The sequence below is a fragment of the Schistocerca gregaria genome, chromosome 3 (assembly GCF_023897955.1).
Source record: "Schistocerca gregaria isolate iqSchGreg1 chromosome 3, iqSchGreg1.2, whole genome shotgun sequence".
NCBI classification, from domain to species: Eukaryota; Metazoa; Arthropoda; class Insecta; order Orthoptera; family Acrididae; genus Schistocerca; species Schistocerca gregaria.
In genome coordinates, this window is record NC_064922.1 from 525,889,653 (window position 1) to 525,907,974 (window position 18,322).

At 37.3% G+C, this 18,322-nt stretch overlaps 1 protein-coding gene across 1 annotated transcript in view; it reads right to left on the reverse strand.

The window, feature by feature from the left end:
* Positions 1–7,310: 7,310 nt before the first annotated feature.
* Positions 7,311–18,322, reverse strand: part of LOC126355448 (synaptotagmin-6) — a 180,551-nt gene continuing 169,539 nt past the window's right edge. Inside the window, exon 7 of the mRNA XM_050005763.1 lies at positions 7,311–9,648. Coding sequence (XP_049861720.1) covers positions 9,490–9,648 — 159 coding nt within the window. The 3' untranslated portion in view covers positions 7,311–9,489. The remainder of the gene's footprint in view (positions 9,649–18,322) is intronic.

Consider the following 18,322-nt stretch of genomic DNA (forward strand, 5'->3'; position numbering starts at 1 on the left):
TCAATTTTCTGTCTAACATGACAGATACAGTGTTGTAGTATATATTTGTTCGTTAGCATCACATACCATAAATGAAAAGAATAGTTCTTTTGTAAGCGCAAGTACAAAATATGCAGTGCATGTAAGGATCTGTATTCATTAATAAATATGATTTGGAAGATAAGTATTTGACAGTAGAGGAACCACATCACACACAATGGATTCTTTGGATATTTTATGCATGATTCTACATGGAATAATCCAGTAGCAGTAGCTGACTATCATTCCCCATAACTTGTAAAAAATATTTTCTCTTTTTATATTGTGCAATTAAAAAGCATATTTTATGTATGAATAAAGGTGACTGTTCACCATGTCTCTCAGCAGATACATAAACAGTTCATACAATCTCCTGTATGTCAGCATAGTCATTAATGTATAACATTATATGAGATGCTTCCTTGGAAGCGGTTCACAGAAATATTTTTCTTTTTCACCTGTAAAATCATAATTATTACAAACTGTTGAAACACTAAATATCCAGAAGAACAGGTGAAAAGTTGATTTGATCAGAGAGAGGTGACTATTTTAGATAATACAAAGAGTGAAAAAGTAAAATTTGATTCACTATCTGACGATGACTTCTATATTACAGAGCAAACACGAAAAACTGGATTTACTCGAAATCATGTTATTGTTTATGAATGACTGTAACTGTTATCTAACATTACTAATATATCATTTAAAGGTACGAATTTTGATTAATCTATCCTTTTGTTTTACCCTATCCTGTTCATAACCAGGATAAGGAACCTGAAGTTCAATAGTAAAAAAACACAAAATTGAAATACTAGATTAACTGTAATTTGTGTGCTGTTCCTCATTTAAAAATTTGACCAAGCACATGGTTAACAAACCTTAATTTAATGTTATCTGTTGGTGACACCATGACTTTCATATTTATGAGATTATTTTTCTCTTTATTAATATTTCTCAGATTTTGAAAAAAAGGAAAAAAAAAAGAAAAAGCTATGCTGTTCTCATCTGTACTTGGATGCTGCAGTATCATAGGAAATTTTTTGAAGTTGTTTGATAGTAATTAATTCTAAAGCACTATTTGATTATAAACAAGTGATCATTTGTTGAAATATATTATGTAATGCTGCTTTCCACATTTAACAATGCATAACAGAACGTATTCTCTAAATGTAACAACATTTAATTATTTTTTAATTGACGTACTTACTTGTTCTTCTGCAGTCTACATTCCTACAGCAAAAAATGGACAAAATAGTCTTTAATGTATTGTAAATGTTAGTTTCTTGCATCTGCGATTATCCCTTGCAATTTTTCATAGAGAATCATCCAAAATATTAATGGTTGATTTACTAAAAACTGGCTGTAAGTTTTTCCACCACTGTCTTTGTGAACAGGATGTAACCATACAGACAGGTACATGCTTCTCACAAAAGCTGTAAGACTTTCTCTGTGTCTAAACATTTTCTGGTTGGTTCTGCTATAAGATTTAGATGAATGAAGATGTAACATACAGGTCATGGGAACCTAATCCCATTGAAAACAGAAAAGTATATGCATTTCTATGGAATTTTCATGCCTATCATGGTTGAATATAATCGTGCCATTTTTCATACTATAGTAATTTGGTTAATTTAATAATTACCTTTACAGGGTTATTTAAATTTATATTTCACAGAAAACATTTAAAAAATTATTTTTATTATTGACCTTTGGACGTACATTTCTGTTGTCTTACAAAAAACTTGCACACTCATTCTGTTGCTTGCAATTAATTTCAGTGGATAATTCAGAACGATGTATAATTGTGCAGACACTAGGCCTACTAACTTTGTAATTTATGTAGAGAATCAATTTTATACAAACTGTCTATGTGGTCACATTATGTGAAATTATACAATTTTTTGATAGGGAAAGGTTAAAAGTAAAAGTAACAAAAAGAAAGAAGATGAGAACAAAAATAATAACATAATTCTCACTCCTAATAAGATGAGCAATAAATACTACAAATATGCTTTTAACTCAATAATGACTGCTAAAAAGTGGAGTATGTTTAAATCAAATACCTGCTTCAATATTAAAAATGATTTACTTTCTGTATAAGTATAAAACCTATATTCATCACAAAATTAAAAACTTATTTAAATTCTCCAAAAGATTGAAACCTGTCACAAGAATAAACTGACAGTAACATAGAAGCTTTGAAAACTAGCAATTTCTTCATTACATTTGGAATCCATCACTTAAAGTGAGAGATAAGTTAAATCCAACTTATGAATAACATGAAATGAGGATGAAGATAGGCAGAATTGTTATCATAATGTGGAAAAGAAACTGTTCATCATTATTTTGTAACTGGCTACACAATGAATAACAATCACAAAGAAAAACAGTTTATAGTATTAAGAAAATGACATAACATGAAGTAAAAAGAAAGAAAAGCCAGTGAAGTTGAAGGGAAAAGACAATAACAGATAGTGAAGAAGTTATAAAAATTCATAAGGATGATGAATTTGTTGTTGACAGTTGATTAGATACACAGTGTAAACAAGTATGACATGAGTAAAATTTTAAAATTTTAATTAATGGAATGAAAATACATTAAGAGAAAGAAAATACCTTAACTCTACATGAGGTAACCTCATGGAATAAATATAAGTCCAATGTGAGCTGTAGAACAGGATACTGTTTACAGAATTTTGGTATTACCTCATTAGGAACTCCATCCAAAATGTCAGTGAGAGGTAAAACAAATACTTTGCCTTTGTTTTTCCACCTCACAGCAAATTTGGTATTGAAATAGTTTTGAATTGCTCATGGGTATTCAGCCAGGTGGCGTCATGTAAATGGTGCAATATTTTGGGACTCTGATGTGGTGCTGCTAATGTCTATATGTTCTCCTAATGGCACTGCCTTATATATGTTTGCACTTCTACTGTCGATCTTGGACCCTCGGTAACATGGCATGACTCTGGTGCTGATGTGAAGGGCTAAAGTGTCATCAAGGAATAAATCATTGATCCAAAATTCCCATGGCACTGTTGCCATGTTCAGTACACTGTTGGAGAAGAAGAACAATATCTTTATGATATTGTCTAAGCGCCTCAGTTGGCATGGTTTGAGTGACTGGTGTTTCGTTTTGTGTAGACCTAAAGATGCGTCCAGCATTTTGCTAAGCTTTATTAGAAACTTGTCACGTGGCTGTATCTCCACAAATTCCTTTCAGACACAGTACCAAAAGGAATCATTCTGTTGTAACACACTGGTCATGTCATACTTAATGCTGTGTTCTGTGGAGAGGAAAGACTGTGTGAAAGCTGAGTTTGTTGAGTTTTTAGTATGGGACCTATTGTGCTGATGGTAGTGGCCATTTGTAACTGGTTACACAAATTAGACTATCTATAAAACTGTCTATTTCATCTGAGTTCACTGATCCAAACATCCATTTCACAGGGCAGTGCCAGGCCAGCATCTCCCATTTCCACATGCTGCGTAAATGAAGACCAGATGTTATGCTAAAGCACAGCATCTGCACAAAGCCAACACATATAGGTACATACTTGGAAGCCCCCAGCTGTTATCACTCTTCACAACATAAAATCATCCTAAGCACACAGCTACACAGGGCTCATGAAATGCCTGGCTAAGAAATCCTAGTAATTGAGTAAAAACAACTTAGTTTCCAGAAGAACAGTTAAAACAGCCTTCAGATTCAATGTGTCTTGAAGCTGCAGAAGCCTATACCACACATTGTGAGAGAGGGAGAAAAATCTGTAGGAATGGCATTCCTCCCCTACATTTGATACACATTTTCAAAACTGGAAGGATTCCTGGGAAAGACAATGACAACTGTGTGTTCTGTCCACTGCCAAGGACAAAAGCTGTAGTAAGCACTGTGAAAGATGACCTGGGACTCAAAATGAGGACTCTACCACATTGTATGCTAGTGTGGAAGAATTTACTTAGATTTGACCAGTACAGGAGATGTGCACAGAGTGAAAGTGCCTCACCAATAAGTGACAACCAACAAAGTAAGCTGTACAAAAGTATTTCCCCTCCACAGAACATAGTATGAAGTTAAATGACATCAATGTTTTACAACAGATCTATACTGTGAGACTGCATCCTAAAGGTATTGGTGGAGGAAAGGCTACACACCAGGCTTCTAAAAAAAAGACATTGGTTTTCAATGTAGTAAAGTGTGTGACTTGGCTTTGAGCCTGTTGAAAGCTCACCATCAGACAGATCATAGCTACACTCATGCAGTATCAACTGAAGAACTAAGACGAAACCTGAAAACATTTCTGATCCTCTCCAGCAGGACCCTGAACACAGTGGTGGCACCATAGCAACTGAAAGGTGTAGCTTATGCTCCAACAGTGCACATCAATCCTCCACGATACCAGAGGACTTAGATACATGTATTTCAAGCAAAGGCTATGTAGTAGATGACAATATCACTGCAGTGCCATTTATATGGAATATAGAGAATGGCTCGTATGTGAGATGATACACTACATAGATATGTTGGCAGGAAGATCTTCACTTATTAGTAGTTGTCTGTCAAAGTAGTTATCACTGCTGCCGTAATATCACAGATATGATAACTGAGATACAATAAATAAATTCAGAAGAGAATGACAGAGATCTTGTGAATTATTTTCTTTTTTAAATTTTTATTTTAATGCTAACCTTCCTAGAGCATATTGCTTTTGGGGATTAGATTTAACTTTTGAGTGTTATGCTGTGGCTGTCAGTTCCTGTGTTAAACCTTATCATTATGCTTGATAATGACTTTACACGCTACTTTACTATACCTAAACTTAATTTATTCTGAAATTATTGTAGAAATCCCTTTTTTGGGTCCAGTAGGAAAAATACTCTTGTAGTATCATCTTCAGACAGAACCAAAAATGAAAAAGTGTGGGACCCATTCTGTACCTTTGATTATGACTGGCAGAAATAAGAAAGACTACATTTTTTTGCTAGAAGTAACTAACAGTTTCATATTCAGAGTGTTCACTGCTTAGAATTAATATTGTGTTTCATACTGTATTAATTCAGAAAAATGAAACAATGTTTGTATTCATGGTGGTCACACTACAAAATAATTCTTCCATATCTGGTATAGTGATGTTACTTCCTTTAAATACTTCCTTATTTTAGACAACACAGGCCATGACCAAATTAATCAGGCTTTTGTGAATATCTGCGTAACTACTACACAGTATAAGTTTTTAGGCCAACTTGTTATTTCAATTTTCTTATATTTCACCATTACCATCATTTGTTAAAACAAGGAATGTGAGAAAAACATACACCAGTGTGTATTTAAAAGTCAGAGACTGCTCTGTGCATAGAACCTCTGTGTCTGCCTAATTGTTGATACTGTAAGAAAGACTGTAATACAGTAATGTGTAATGATGATCTTCGAAATTGCCACCAAAGCCTGACAATATTGCAGGGAACTATAAATTGTGTTTATTGCCTGGAGAAACATTTCAAAAAACACTTATAGTAGATTTTACATAAAGTTTCATTAAAACACCTGTTGTCCTCCAAAACTAGTTAACATATTACTTGACATCATACTTAGACTTTGTGCAAGCATATTACTGAACCTTAAACTTAAATCAGTACTAATGAGTATGACTGGTGCAGTGACTTAATAAGTTAAGTGTTTTGAGTTTTGTACATTACATTTTTGTAATCTGTAGACAGTTGTGCATAGGCTTATACATGTTTTAATTTTATGTAACCACTGAGAATTGCCAACATTTTCTGCACATGGCAATTTTAGTTTATATACTGGTGTCTGTGTGATCAGGTCTTTTCTTTGGAGTCTTTGAAAGAATCAAGTAACTAGTTACAAGACATTCATGCTCAGAGAAAAGAAATGATGTCATTTAAAACGTGGGTTTACTATGTAATTTCAAATGTTTAGTGTACCTTAACGTTTTTTAATATCTGAGATATATGTCTGTACATTGTTTTCATCTTTTAGTATGTAACCACAATTAATATATTGACAGTTTCTGAGTAAAATTGGAAAATAGGAAATATGTAAAGAAATAATGTATTTATGCTTGTAACAACTGCTGAAGAAGTATATTTTTTGTTGTAATCTAGAATGAGTTTGCTGTAGATAATTCTCAAGCAAGAAAAGAATACACACACTCCTGCCCTACTAATTTTTTTCTTAACTATCAGCAGTTGCCCTTGTACTAATGCTTAAAGTGCATTTCATATTTCCAGTATATGCATGATATCCTATACCATTTCTGACAGTACACAAATACCATTCTCTGATGAATTAACTATTTTATTCCCCTCAACAACTGCACTAACATATCTTGTGAGATTTTAAAGTAATGTCTGTAGTGCACTAGTTGATGATAACACTTATTTTTTTTACATTTTGTGAATGTATTGATTGAAGTTGTTTTTGCTGTGACAGTATATGTTGTAGGACTGATGTTAAGGAAAATTTTCTAGATATGCCAAAGAATTGAAAGGGTTGGTGAAGAAAACTGCTAACCCAAAAGCTGAGTTATAGGACATTATATGCTGGATAACTCAAAGACAAAATACAATAAGACAAGACAATTTACATAGTAGACAGTTATTTCTAGTATCGTACTATATGATGTTACCAACACATGATGCATTTAAAAACACAACAGATAATGTAATCAGACAGAGCTTCATGAAATGTGTGAATTGCACTTTCTTCTGCTGACACCTTCAATTGAATGTGATTATTTTCGATTTGATATAATTTTTTTTTTCAAGGTTGAGTTAACCAAAGTGAGATTTTTGTGATGTAAATGGTAAATAATGGTAAATAATAATTAACAAGAAAAGAATATTGCAAGAAATTTTCAAACAAATCTCCACAAAAATAGTCATCACTATTGATGCAAGGTGAACAGTATTGACTGTCAGAGATTAATGCACATAAAGAGGCATACTGACTTGTCAGTTTTACCTCACTTCATTTGTATTTGGAAGGGAATGAACTACAGTGGTAAGAAGTATTCTTCACTAAATGCAGTAAAGCATCATGTGAGTTGTACAGGATGTATAAGAAATACTTGGACAAACTTTGTGGACAAGTTTCTCATTTCAAAACATGGAAACATATCATGTTCATGTAGTTCTGAACATGGTTCATCATTGAATTTGTTTATGACCAATTGCTGTGTTTGAAGATAACACTGCAATTGACCTGCTGATAAACTGATTTTATCTTAAATGCTATTGTTGGTTTTTTTTTTTTTTTTTTTTTTGAGGGGGGGGGGGGGGGGGGATGAGTACCAAACAGAAATGTCATCACTTCCATCAGACTAGGTAAGGATGAGGAAGGAAATCAGTTGAGCCCTTTCAAAGGAAATCTTGGGAAACTTAAATCAGGATACCTGGATGCGAGTTTGAACCGTCATAATCCTGAATGTGAGTCCAGTGTGCTAACCACTGCAACAATTCACAAATGTTCTTGTGATACAATGGATATTTGTTATACTTGATTATGCATAATGTGCCTCCTGCATATTATCTACGATGTACTCACTATTATGTACTATATAGAAGGGAGGTCCAGCTTGATTTTAATGTTTTTTACTTTTGTCTGTGATGACGCTTAAAAGAAACATTTTTTCAAGATACATTCCAAATGCAAATATTATTTATCAGTACATATGAAAATAAAAATAAATGAGGCTTTTTGAAATGGTGCTATGTTCCAACATCTGTTTGGTTCACAATATATAGAAGCCAGGGAAAGCCATTTTGAAAATTTTTGATGCACTTTTATCAGCTGAAGACACTGCCAGTTATTACTGTCAACTGATAATTGTTCACAGGTTATGTGCTATCGTGAGATGTATAATTCATTCGTGGACAGGTGTTTATACTACATTTTTTTTAAAGGAACCCATCCCAAAAGATTGACCAAGTGTTTTTTGGTACACCATATTCATATAAGTAGTTCAATAAACATAATCTGTTTATGCATTATCCATGAGACAATGAAGATATTATTTTTTAATGCTCATTTAAAGATTGCCAGCAATAGTAAATTATGAACATTGGATAGCATGTGCTAGTAGAAACAAAGATGGTTACAGATAACTGGTGTTTTTTTTACATCCTCCTGCATTGGGCTCCTAAAGCTATACACCGATGTTGTTCAGTTTACGGTTTATGTTTGTAGTCAACTGAACCAATCTCCATGAGAAATGTTCTCAAAAATTACTGAACCATTTAGGTGTGTGAGTATCTGCATTATAAGTCTATTTTCCCTTTGATTTCAGACCCTTGAAACTTGTTTGCCAAATTGCCCTTCACAGGGAAGAGTCCTCAGAAATAAGAAACCATACTGGAAAAAACACCTTTGTTTGCAATACTTCCCCCAATTTTGGATACAAGGGAAAAAACTAAAAAAAAGAAGTCAAAGTAGGTTACTTTTTATGTAATGTACAGTTTTGACTTTCTTTTACAATTTGATGTTTTTTATACTGATGGAAAACTTATATCTTATGTTTAATCTAATGTGGCTATAATATTTACAACTTCAAAGTTGCACCCCCTTGGCTTTATGAAAGTGACTTTTCTATAAATTGTGTAGAATCAGCATTTAAATATGTGATTTTCATTTGTTTTCTAAACCATGTCCAAAAGATAATAGATATTTTTCCTAATTTTCAGATTTCATTTCACTTCCTTTGCTCCAAAGGATAACAGATACAGCCAAAATAGCTGGAAAGAGAGGAAGCTAATGATTACAGTCTCCAAAAATTTCCAGATACAGCCCAGAACTTCAATTTATAAATGTATTTTTTTTATTCTTACAGTTGAATTTGAAATGTGGGCATGTGCAGTTAAATTTAGCTTCATACAGTGACTGCTTTTGACACCATTTTGAGACTTGCACTCTCCTTGGTCTTTGATTTTTAATTTCCTATATACATAATTACATTTATTAGGAATATATTGTGCCAGCTGTGACACACATTGAATATAATATTCTCTAGACAACACATTTGTTCACACCAATGATGTGATACTCATTTTCCAAATGTGTTAAAATTTAAGTCAGATGGTGATATTTGTACAAGAATGTTTATCTTTTTGTGAAGTGCAGTAATACACGAGTAATTCCCACTTTGGAACTAGCCTTTGTATTATTGCCCCAAGATATTTGCATCATAGAATCACTGATGGTGTAAATCAGTTAAGTGTTATCAGATATCTCAGCGTTTTCTAACTTTTACTATGAATTCTACAGTGTGTTAAAATGTTTGTACATGAAGTTTCTTGCAATAGAGAAAAAAAAAGAATTGGTATGATAATAACAGATCTGCTTATTGATTTACCTGAGAGAGTGCCACATGACAATAGCCCTCAGGGAAAATACACATTTGCTGATCCAGTGAGAAATCATATGTTGAAGGTAGATATCCTGTCTTGATATATCTATCTGAGAGTGTGCCACATTGCCACAGCCTTTCGTGGACTCTGGGTCATATCTCTCCAATGATCTTGCTCAGGACCCTCTTCTTGTGGACCAATTACACAACATCCCAGAAGTGGAGTGTGTCCAATGAGATCATTGCCTTGGTCCATCACACATACCTAGTTGAAAATAAAGAAACAAACTTAAGAACCGATTATTCTTCTACACTGATAAAATCTTAATGCTTCATGCTTACCTTAATAATTTTGCTTCTCTTGTCTGTGCTATTCTGTACTGTTACATCTTCACAGGAAACGGTATTATAAAGAAACATAAAGTATGGCAATAGTGTCACAGCCATAAATAAAATGTGGTTGAATATTAAGCTGAGGGGTCTTATTTTCAGTGGTGGTGAGCACATTAAAAACATTAAAAATATATCTGGAAGAGATGCAAAAGCTTAGAGTATGCTGGAAATCAACAATGAAGTGTAATATGTAACACAGTGAAATCTGATACACAGTGAAATACTGTAAGAGAGTACAGCCAAAAGACAGGGGAACATATTAGGTACAGAGTTGTAACCACACAAAACAAATATCAAAGAGTTAGCATAAACAATAAGGATGAGGAAAATAAAAATTCAAAGCAAAGTAGAAAATAAATTTAAAGGACACAATAGAAAAAGTAAGAAGATTAATTACCAAGAAGAACAAAGGGAAAAAGATGACGACACAGGACCATGACCCTTTATGATCTTTATACCTATAAAAGAAAGCTAAACTATCAAACACTGACAGTCTAATGGTCGCGTGGGATCTCTTAGATACAAAGCTATGTATTCTTGTAATAGGCAGCCCATGCATGTGCAGACCAAGCTGCCCCCTTTTATATTCCTCTACCTAGTTGCAAGACTAGTGCCAGTCATGCGGTGATGTTGCCCACTTCAGTTTGACTGTGTGAGGCCATTTTGTACCTCAGGTATGTCAAGGGGGCATATTATCACATAAGTCCATAGTGTCTGCTTATTGATTTTTATGCTTCATACAGGTCTTTTATGTAGGAATGTCTTTCACTTGTAGTTACTTACTTACCGCTAAAATAGCATTGGCAAATACACATGCATAGCCCACAAATGCAATGCAACTATATATATTACACCTGATATGTGGACTGTCTTTATGGATATCTGTGAATGTTTGTGAATAATAGTATACTATCATCATCTTATTACAGGTCAGTATGGGAACAAGAAAGAAATATGATTTCCATGTCTACTGACACAGAAAATATACATGAACTTGTATTTGATGGATGTAACACGAGTCCCAATAACATTTCTGGTGTGTTGGGTTCCACATCAGGTCCTTCAGATGTAGCGCCAAGTGTACCACAAACAGTTGACAATGTACCAGAAGAAGACTGGGAAACAAATGCAGTGGAAATAATCAAGGAACATCAGGACAGTTCAGAAATGGAAGAAAGCACCATGGTGTTTCATCTGATGGTGAAGAGGATGATGAATTCTATGTCTGCCATAAAGAGAAAGACAAGAAAGTAATTGACTCCATTTCCTGAAAAAAAAAAAAAAACTCCTTATCGTTTATTGCAAAGGAGGAAACATAACCTATTAGGAAAATTCTAAGCCCAATTGGCAGAGCTCAGGTCATAAATACAAATTTAGACATGTGAGCTTGTTTATTTGATGGATATATGTTGTTAATCATTGTACATTCCACACACCAATATACTGGTACCATGTTGTTGTTGTTGTTGTTGTTGTTGTTGTTGTGGTCTTCAGTCCTGAGACTGGTTTGATGCAGCTCTCCATGCTACTATATCCTGTGCAAGTTTATTCATCTCCCAGTACCTACTGCAACCTGCAGCCTTCTGAATCTGCTTAGTGTTCATCTCTTGGTCTCCCTCTGTGATTTTTACCCTCCACGCTGCACTCCAATACTAAATTGGTGATCTCTTGATGCCTCAACACAGGTCCTACCAACCGATCCCTTCTTTTAGTCAAGTTGTGCCACAAACTTCTCTTCTCCTCAATCCTATTCAATACTTCCTCATTAGTTATGTGATCTACCCATCTAATCTTTAGCATTCTTCTGTAGCACCACATTTCAAAAGCTTCTATTCTCTTCTTGTCTAAACTATTTATCGCCTCCGTTTCACTTCCATACATGGCTACACTCCATACAAATACTTTCAGAAATGACTTCCTGACACTCAAATCTATACTCAATGTCAAGAAATTTCTCTTCTTCAGAAACACTTTCCTTGCTGTTGCCAGTCTGCATTTTATATCCTCTCTACTTCGAACTGTGAATAAGTATCCTGGTACCATAAAATATAATTATTCACAGGAGAGAGGTGTCAAACCCACTGTTCAAACAGAGTTGGCTTCTGTATATTGGTGAACACTATAAAGCTCTCGCTGTAGGGTGTCATTTCCTCACTTGTTAAAAGTGACTGAAATAAGGACAGTGCATAAAAAGGGAATAACTATTGATATACAAAATTATAGGTCTATTTCATTGACATCAATACTTAGTAAATTGTTAGAAAGGCTACTTCCTGATCAACTTGAATCATTTTTCTATAAGTACAATCTATTAAAAAGCTCTCAGCATTGTTTCAGGAAAGGCAAGTCTACAATAACAACTGTAGCTAAAGTTTTCAGTATTGAATAAACTTGATGATGGAAACAAAGTTATTGTTACCTTTTTAGACCCATCCAAGGCATTTGCCTTTTTAAATCAGTCTGTTCTTCTATGCAAATTAGAAGCTTATGGGAGACAGGAGACAATGTGTTAACCTGTTGGGGGACATAACAAACAGTAAAATCATCTTATAAAATTCTTAACTGTGGTGTCCCTTAGGGAAGCACTATCTGGCCTTTTATGTTTATTGTACATCAGAGATATAGTAATTTCTCAAAATTCAAACCTAGTAAATTATGCCAATGATATCTCCTTCATAAGTTAGGACTCTATAAAACAGTTAGCAGTACAAAATAACACAGAACGTTAGCCTCATCACAGAATATCTCACAAAAAACGAATTGGCACTAAATAAGGACAAGACAATTCTGATGGAGTTTCTGCTAAGTTATAAATCAAGACAAGTGTATACTGAGCTAGTTGTCAATTGAAACAACTGAAAAACATAAATTCCTGGAACACATGGAATGAGTACACAGCTACATTTGTAAAAGAAGTCTCCTGTAACACCTACCCCCTAAAATGCCATTCTAGCATAATAGTTCCACTTGTCTTAAGACAAATCTATTTTGGAATTATACACTCCCATCTACAATATGGTATCGAGATTTGGGGTGGAGCACCAACAGTATACATTGAGAGACTTTCAGAGCCCAGAAAGGAGCAATTAGGACAATAGCTAGTATTAGTAAACATCAGTCCTGCAGAGAAGTATAATATACTAACAGTATACACATTGTATATTCTCAGAACTTTACTGTTTGTAAAAGAAAATATGGCACATAAAGCAATCAATAGTTAAATGTCTGCCCCGACAGCTGAATGGTCAGTGTGACGGACTGCCGTCCTAAGGGGCCTGGGTTTGATTCCCAGCTGACTTGGGGATTTTCTCCATTCAGGGACTGGGTGTTGTGTTGTCTTCATCATCATTTCATCCCCATCTGGCATGCAGGTCACTCAGTGTGGCGTTGAATGTAATAAGACCTGCACCACGGCGGCCGGACCTGCCGTGTAAGGGGCCTCCCAGCCATTGATGCCAAACGCTCATTTCATTTCCGATAGTGAAATCCATAATTATAATACAAGAAAAAGAGAACATTACAACATAAAATTTAGTAATAAAAGAGCAACAGATCATTGTCCATTTTCTGCTGGAAGACGTTTTTATAACAGACTGTTAAATAATATAAAACTGTTAAATGGAAACATATTTAAGACAAAATTAAAGCAACTGTTAATTGATAAATGTTTGTACTCCATCAAGGATTTTTAATGTTGTTGCATATAATGCATCTTTATTTCTAAACTCTTGGTAACATTTGTATGTTTATATATGGACTTTGTCCACAACTGTAAAAGTCATTATTAGACAAATATACTATTTGTTATTATTATTATTATTATTATTATTATTATTATTATTATTATTATTATTATTATTAATTATGTTGTACTCAGTGACAAACTATAATGTATTTAAAGTGTAATCTGTTCATGTGTGATCATTCATCCTTGGATTTTACATTATGGTCATCATTTGATGTAGGAAGCTGAACAGCAAATCTACAAGTCAGGTCTTACTAGAGCTGTTTCCCCTGATGAAGGCAGTTTTCATCTTTGATAGGATCATAGTCATCATATAAGAGTAATTTTGTAAGAAAAGAAATCACAAAAATAGAAACTATGCCAAGAAAATGAATGACAGAATCTAGTAATATCTAATGCAGAGTGGATGGGGAACAGAAACCTGTTGCAATTGAGGCATGAATAATATTGCACCTCCTGATTCACGTTGAAGGACATAATTTAGTAATACATTTGACTGAGAATATGGCTGATGTCTACAAAATGAGGGTACCACAAGATTCATTCTCCCAAAATATTATTGTCATTAACTGCTTCATTACTAAAATTACCACATGTACATTTTATTTGTGAAAAAATTACATTTCAGGTGCAACAGAATGTGGAATCGGTGTTGGTATACTTTTCAATCAGTTAGGACATTTCAATTCTCTCATCTCTGATCAAAAAAGTGGCAATACATTTCATTGCGGTTTATGCTGTGCTGTGAAAGTATTCAATTATTTTCTATATTTTGTTTATATCATTAGTGATGTGTAAAGACTATTTGCCTTTAAATATGTCTGCTTGTGTCTGTGTATGTGCGGATGGATATGTGTGTGGGTGTGTGTGTGCGAGTGTACACCTGTCCTTTTTTTCCCCTAAGGGAAGTCTTTCCGCTCCCAGGATTGGAATGACTCCTTACCCTCTCCCTTAAAACCCACATCCTTTCATTTTTCCCTCTCCTTCCCTCTTTCCTGATGAAGCAACTGCCAGTTGCGAAAGCTCGTAATTCTGTGTGTGTGTTTTGTTCATGTGCCTGTCTGCTGGCGCTTTCCCGCTTGGTATATATATATTTCCAAGACTTACCAAGTGGGAAAGCGCCGGCAGACAGGCACATGAACAAAACACACAAACACACACACAGAATTACGAGCTTTCGCAACTGGCAGTTGCTTCGTCAGGAAAGAGGGAAGGAGAGGGAAAAATTAAAGGATGATGTAAATAAAATAGAAAGAAACTTCCACATGGGAAAAATATATTAAAAACAAAGATTCCAAGACTTACCAAGTGGGAAAGCGCTGGCAGACAGGCACATGAACAAAACACACAAACACATACACAGAATTACGAGCTTTCGCAACTGGCAGTTGCTTCGTCAGGAAAGAGGGAAGGAGAGGGAAAAATTAAAGGATGTGGGTTTTAAGGGAGAGGGTAACGAGTCATTCCAATCCCGGGAGCGGAAAGACTTCCCTTAGGGGAAAAAAAGGACAGGTGTACACTCGCACACACACACACACACATATCCATCCGCACATACACAGACACAAGCAGACATATTTAAAGGCAAAGAGTAAGGGCAGAGATGTCAGTCGAGGCGGAAGTACAGAGGCAAAGAAGTTGTTGAAAGACAGGTGAGGTATGAGCGGCGGCAACTTGAAATTAGCGGAGGTTGAGGCCTGGCGGATATCGAGAAGAGAGGATATACTGAAGGGCGAGTTCCCATCTCCGGAGTTCGGATAGGTTGGTGTTGGTGGGAAGTATCCAGATAACTCGGACGGTGTAACACTGTGCCAAGATGTGCTGGCCGTGCATCAAGGCATGTTTAGCCACAGGGTGATCCTCATTACCAACAAACACTGTCTGCCTGTGTCCATTCATGCGAATGGACAGTTTGTTGCTGGTCATTCCCACATAGAAAGCATCACAGTGCAGGCAGGTCAGTTGGTAAATCACGTGGGTGCTTTCACATGTGGCTCTCCCTTTGATCGTGTACACCTTCCGGGTTACAGGACTGGAGTAGGTGGTGGTGGGAGGGTGCATAGGACAGGTTTTACACCGGGGGCGGTTGCAAGGGTAGGAGCCAGAGGGTAGGGGAGGTGGTTTGGGGATTTCATAGGGATGAACCAAGAGGTTACGAAGGTTAGGTGGACGGCGGAAAGACACTCTTGGTGGAGTGGGGAGGATTTCATGAAGGATGGATCTCATTTCGGGGCAGGATTTTAGGAAGTTGTATCCCTGCTGGAGAGCCACATTCAAGGTCTGATCCAGTCCCAGGAAGTATTCTGTTACAAGTGGGGCACTTTTGGGGTTCTTCTGTGAGAGGTTCTGGGTTTGAGGGGATGAGGAAGTGGCTCTGGTTATCTGCTTCTGTACCAGGTTGGGAGGGTAGTTGTGGGATGCGAAAGCTGTTTTCAGGTTGTTGGTGTAATGGTCGAGGGATTCAGGACTGGAGCAGATTTGTTTGCCACGAAGGCCTAGGCTGTAGGGAAGGGACCGTTTGATATGGAATGGGTGGCAGCTGTCATAATGGAGGTACTGTTGCTTGTTGGTGGGTTTGATGTGGACGGATGTGTGCAGCTGGCCATTGGACAGATGGAGGTCAACGTCTAGGAAAGTGGCATGGGATTTGGAGTAGGACCAGGTGAATGTGATGGAACCAAAGGAGTTGAGGTTGGAGAGGAAATTCTGGAGTTGTTCTTCACTGTGAGTACAGATCATGAAGATGTCATCAATAAATCTGTACCAAACTTTGGGTTGGCAGGCTTGGGTAACCAAGAAGGCTTCCTCTAAGCGACCCATAAATAGGTTGGCATACGAGGGGGCCATCCTGGTACCCATGGCTGTTCCCTTTAATTGTTGGTATGTCTGGCCTTCAAAAGTGAAGAAGTTGTGGGTCAGGATGAAGCTGGCTAAGGTGACGAGGAAAGAGGTTTTAGGTAGGGTGGCAGGTGATCGGCGTGAAAGGAAGTGCTCCATTGCAGCAAGGCCCTGGACGTGCGGGATATTTGTGTATAGGGAAGTGGCATCAATGGTTACAAGGATGGTTTCCGCAGGTAACAGACTGAGTACGGATTCGAACGCCCCGAATCCGTACCCAGTCTGTTACCCCCGAAAACCATCCTTGTAACCATTGATGCCACTTCCCTATACACAAATATCCCGCACGTCCAGGGCCTTGCTGCAATGGAGCACTTCCTTTCACGCCGATCACCTGCCACCCTACCTAAAACCTCTTTCCTCGTCACCTTAGCCAGCTTCATCCTGACCCACAACTTCTTCACTTTTGAAGGCCAGACATACCAACAATTAAAGGGAACAGCCATGGGTACCAGGATGGCCCCCTCGTATGCCAACCTATTTATGGGTCGCTTAGAGGAAGCCTTCTTGGTTACCCAAGCCTGCCAACCCAAAGTTTGGTACAGATTTATTGATGACATCTTCATGATCTGTACTCACAGTGAAGAACAACTCCAGAATTTCCTCTCCAACCTCAACTCCTTTGGTTCCATCACATTCACCTGGTCCTACTCCAAATCCCATGCCACTTTCCTAGACGTTGACCTCCATCTGTCCAATGGCCAGCTGCACACATCCGTCCACATCAAACCCACCAACAAGCAACAGTACCTCCATTATGACAGCTGCCACCCATTCCATATCAAACGGTCCCTTCCCTACAGCCTAGGCCTTTGTGGCAAACAAATCTGCTCCAGTCCTGAATCCCTCGACCATTACACCAACAACCTGAAAACAGCTTTCGCATCCCACAACTACCCTCCCAACCTGGTACAGAAGCAGATAACCAGAGCCACTTCCTCATCCCCTCAAACCCAGAACCTCTCACAGAAGAACCCCAAAAGTGCCCCACTTGTAACAGAATACTTCCTGGGACTGGATCAGACCTTGAATGTGGCTCTCCAGCAGGGATACAACTTCCTAAAATCCTGCCCCGAAATGAGATCCATCCTTCATGAAATCCTCCCCACTCCACCAAGAGTGTCTTTCCGCCGTCCACCTAACCTTCGTAACCTCTTGGTTCATCCCTATGAAATCCCCAAACCACCTCCCCTACCCTCTGGCTCCTACCCTTGCAACCGCCCCCGGTGTAAAACCTGTCCTATGCACCCTCCCACCACCACCTACTCCAGTCCTGTAACCCGGAAGGTGTACACGATCAAAGGGAGAGCCACATGTGAAAGCACCCACGTGATTTACCAACTGACCTGCCTGCACTGTGATGCTTTCTATGTGGGAATGACCAGCAACAAACTGTCCATTCGCATGAATGGACACAGGCAGACAGTGTTTGTTGGTAATGAGGATCACCCTGTGGCTAAACATGCCTTGATGCACGGCCAGCACATCTTGGCACAGTGTTACACCGTCCGAGTTATCTGGATACTTCCCACCAACACCAACCTATCCGAACTCCGGAGATGGGAACTCGCCCTTCAGTATATCCTCTCTTCTCGATATCCGCCAGGCCTCAACCTCCGCTAATTTCAAGTTGCCGCCGCTCATACCTCACCTGTCTTTCAACAACTTCTTTGCCTCTGTACTTCCGCCTCGACTGACATCTCTGCCCTTACTCTTTGCCTTTAAATATGTCTGCTTGTGTCTGTGTATGTGCGGATGGATATGTGTGTGTGTGTGTGTGCGAGTGTACACCTGTCCTTTTTTTCCCCTAAGGGAAGTCTTTCCGCTCCCGGGATTGGAATGACTCGTTACCCTCTCCCTTAAAACCCACATCCTTTAATTTTTCCCTCTCCTTCCCTCTTTC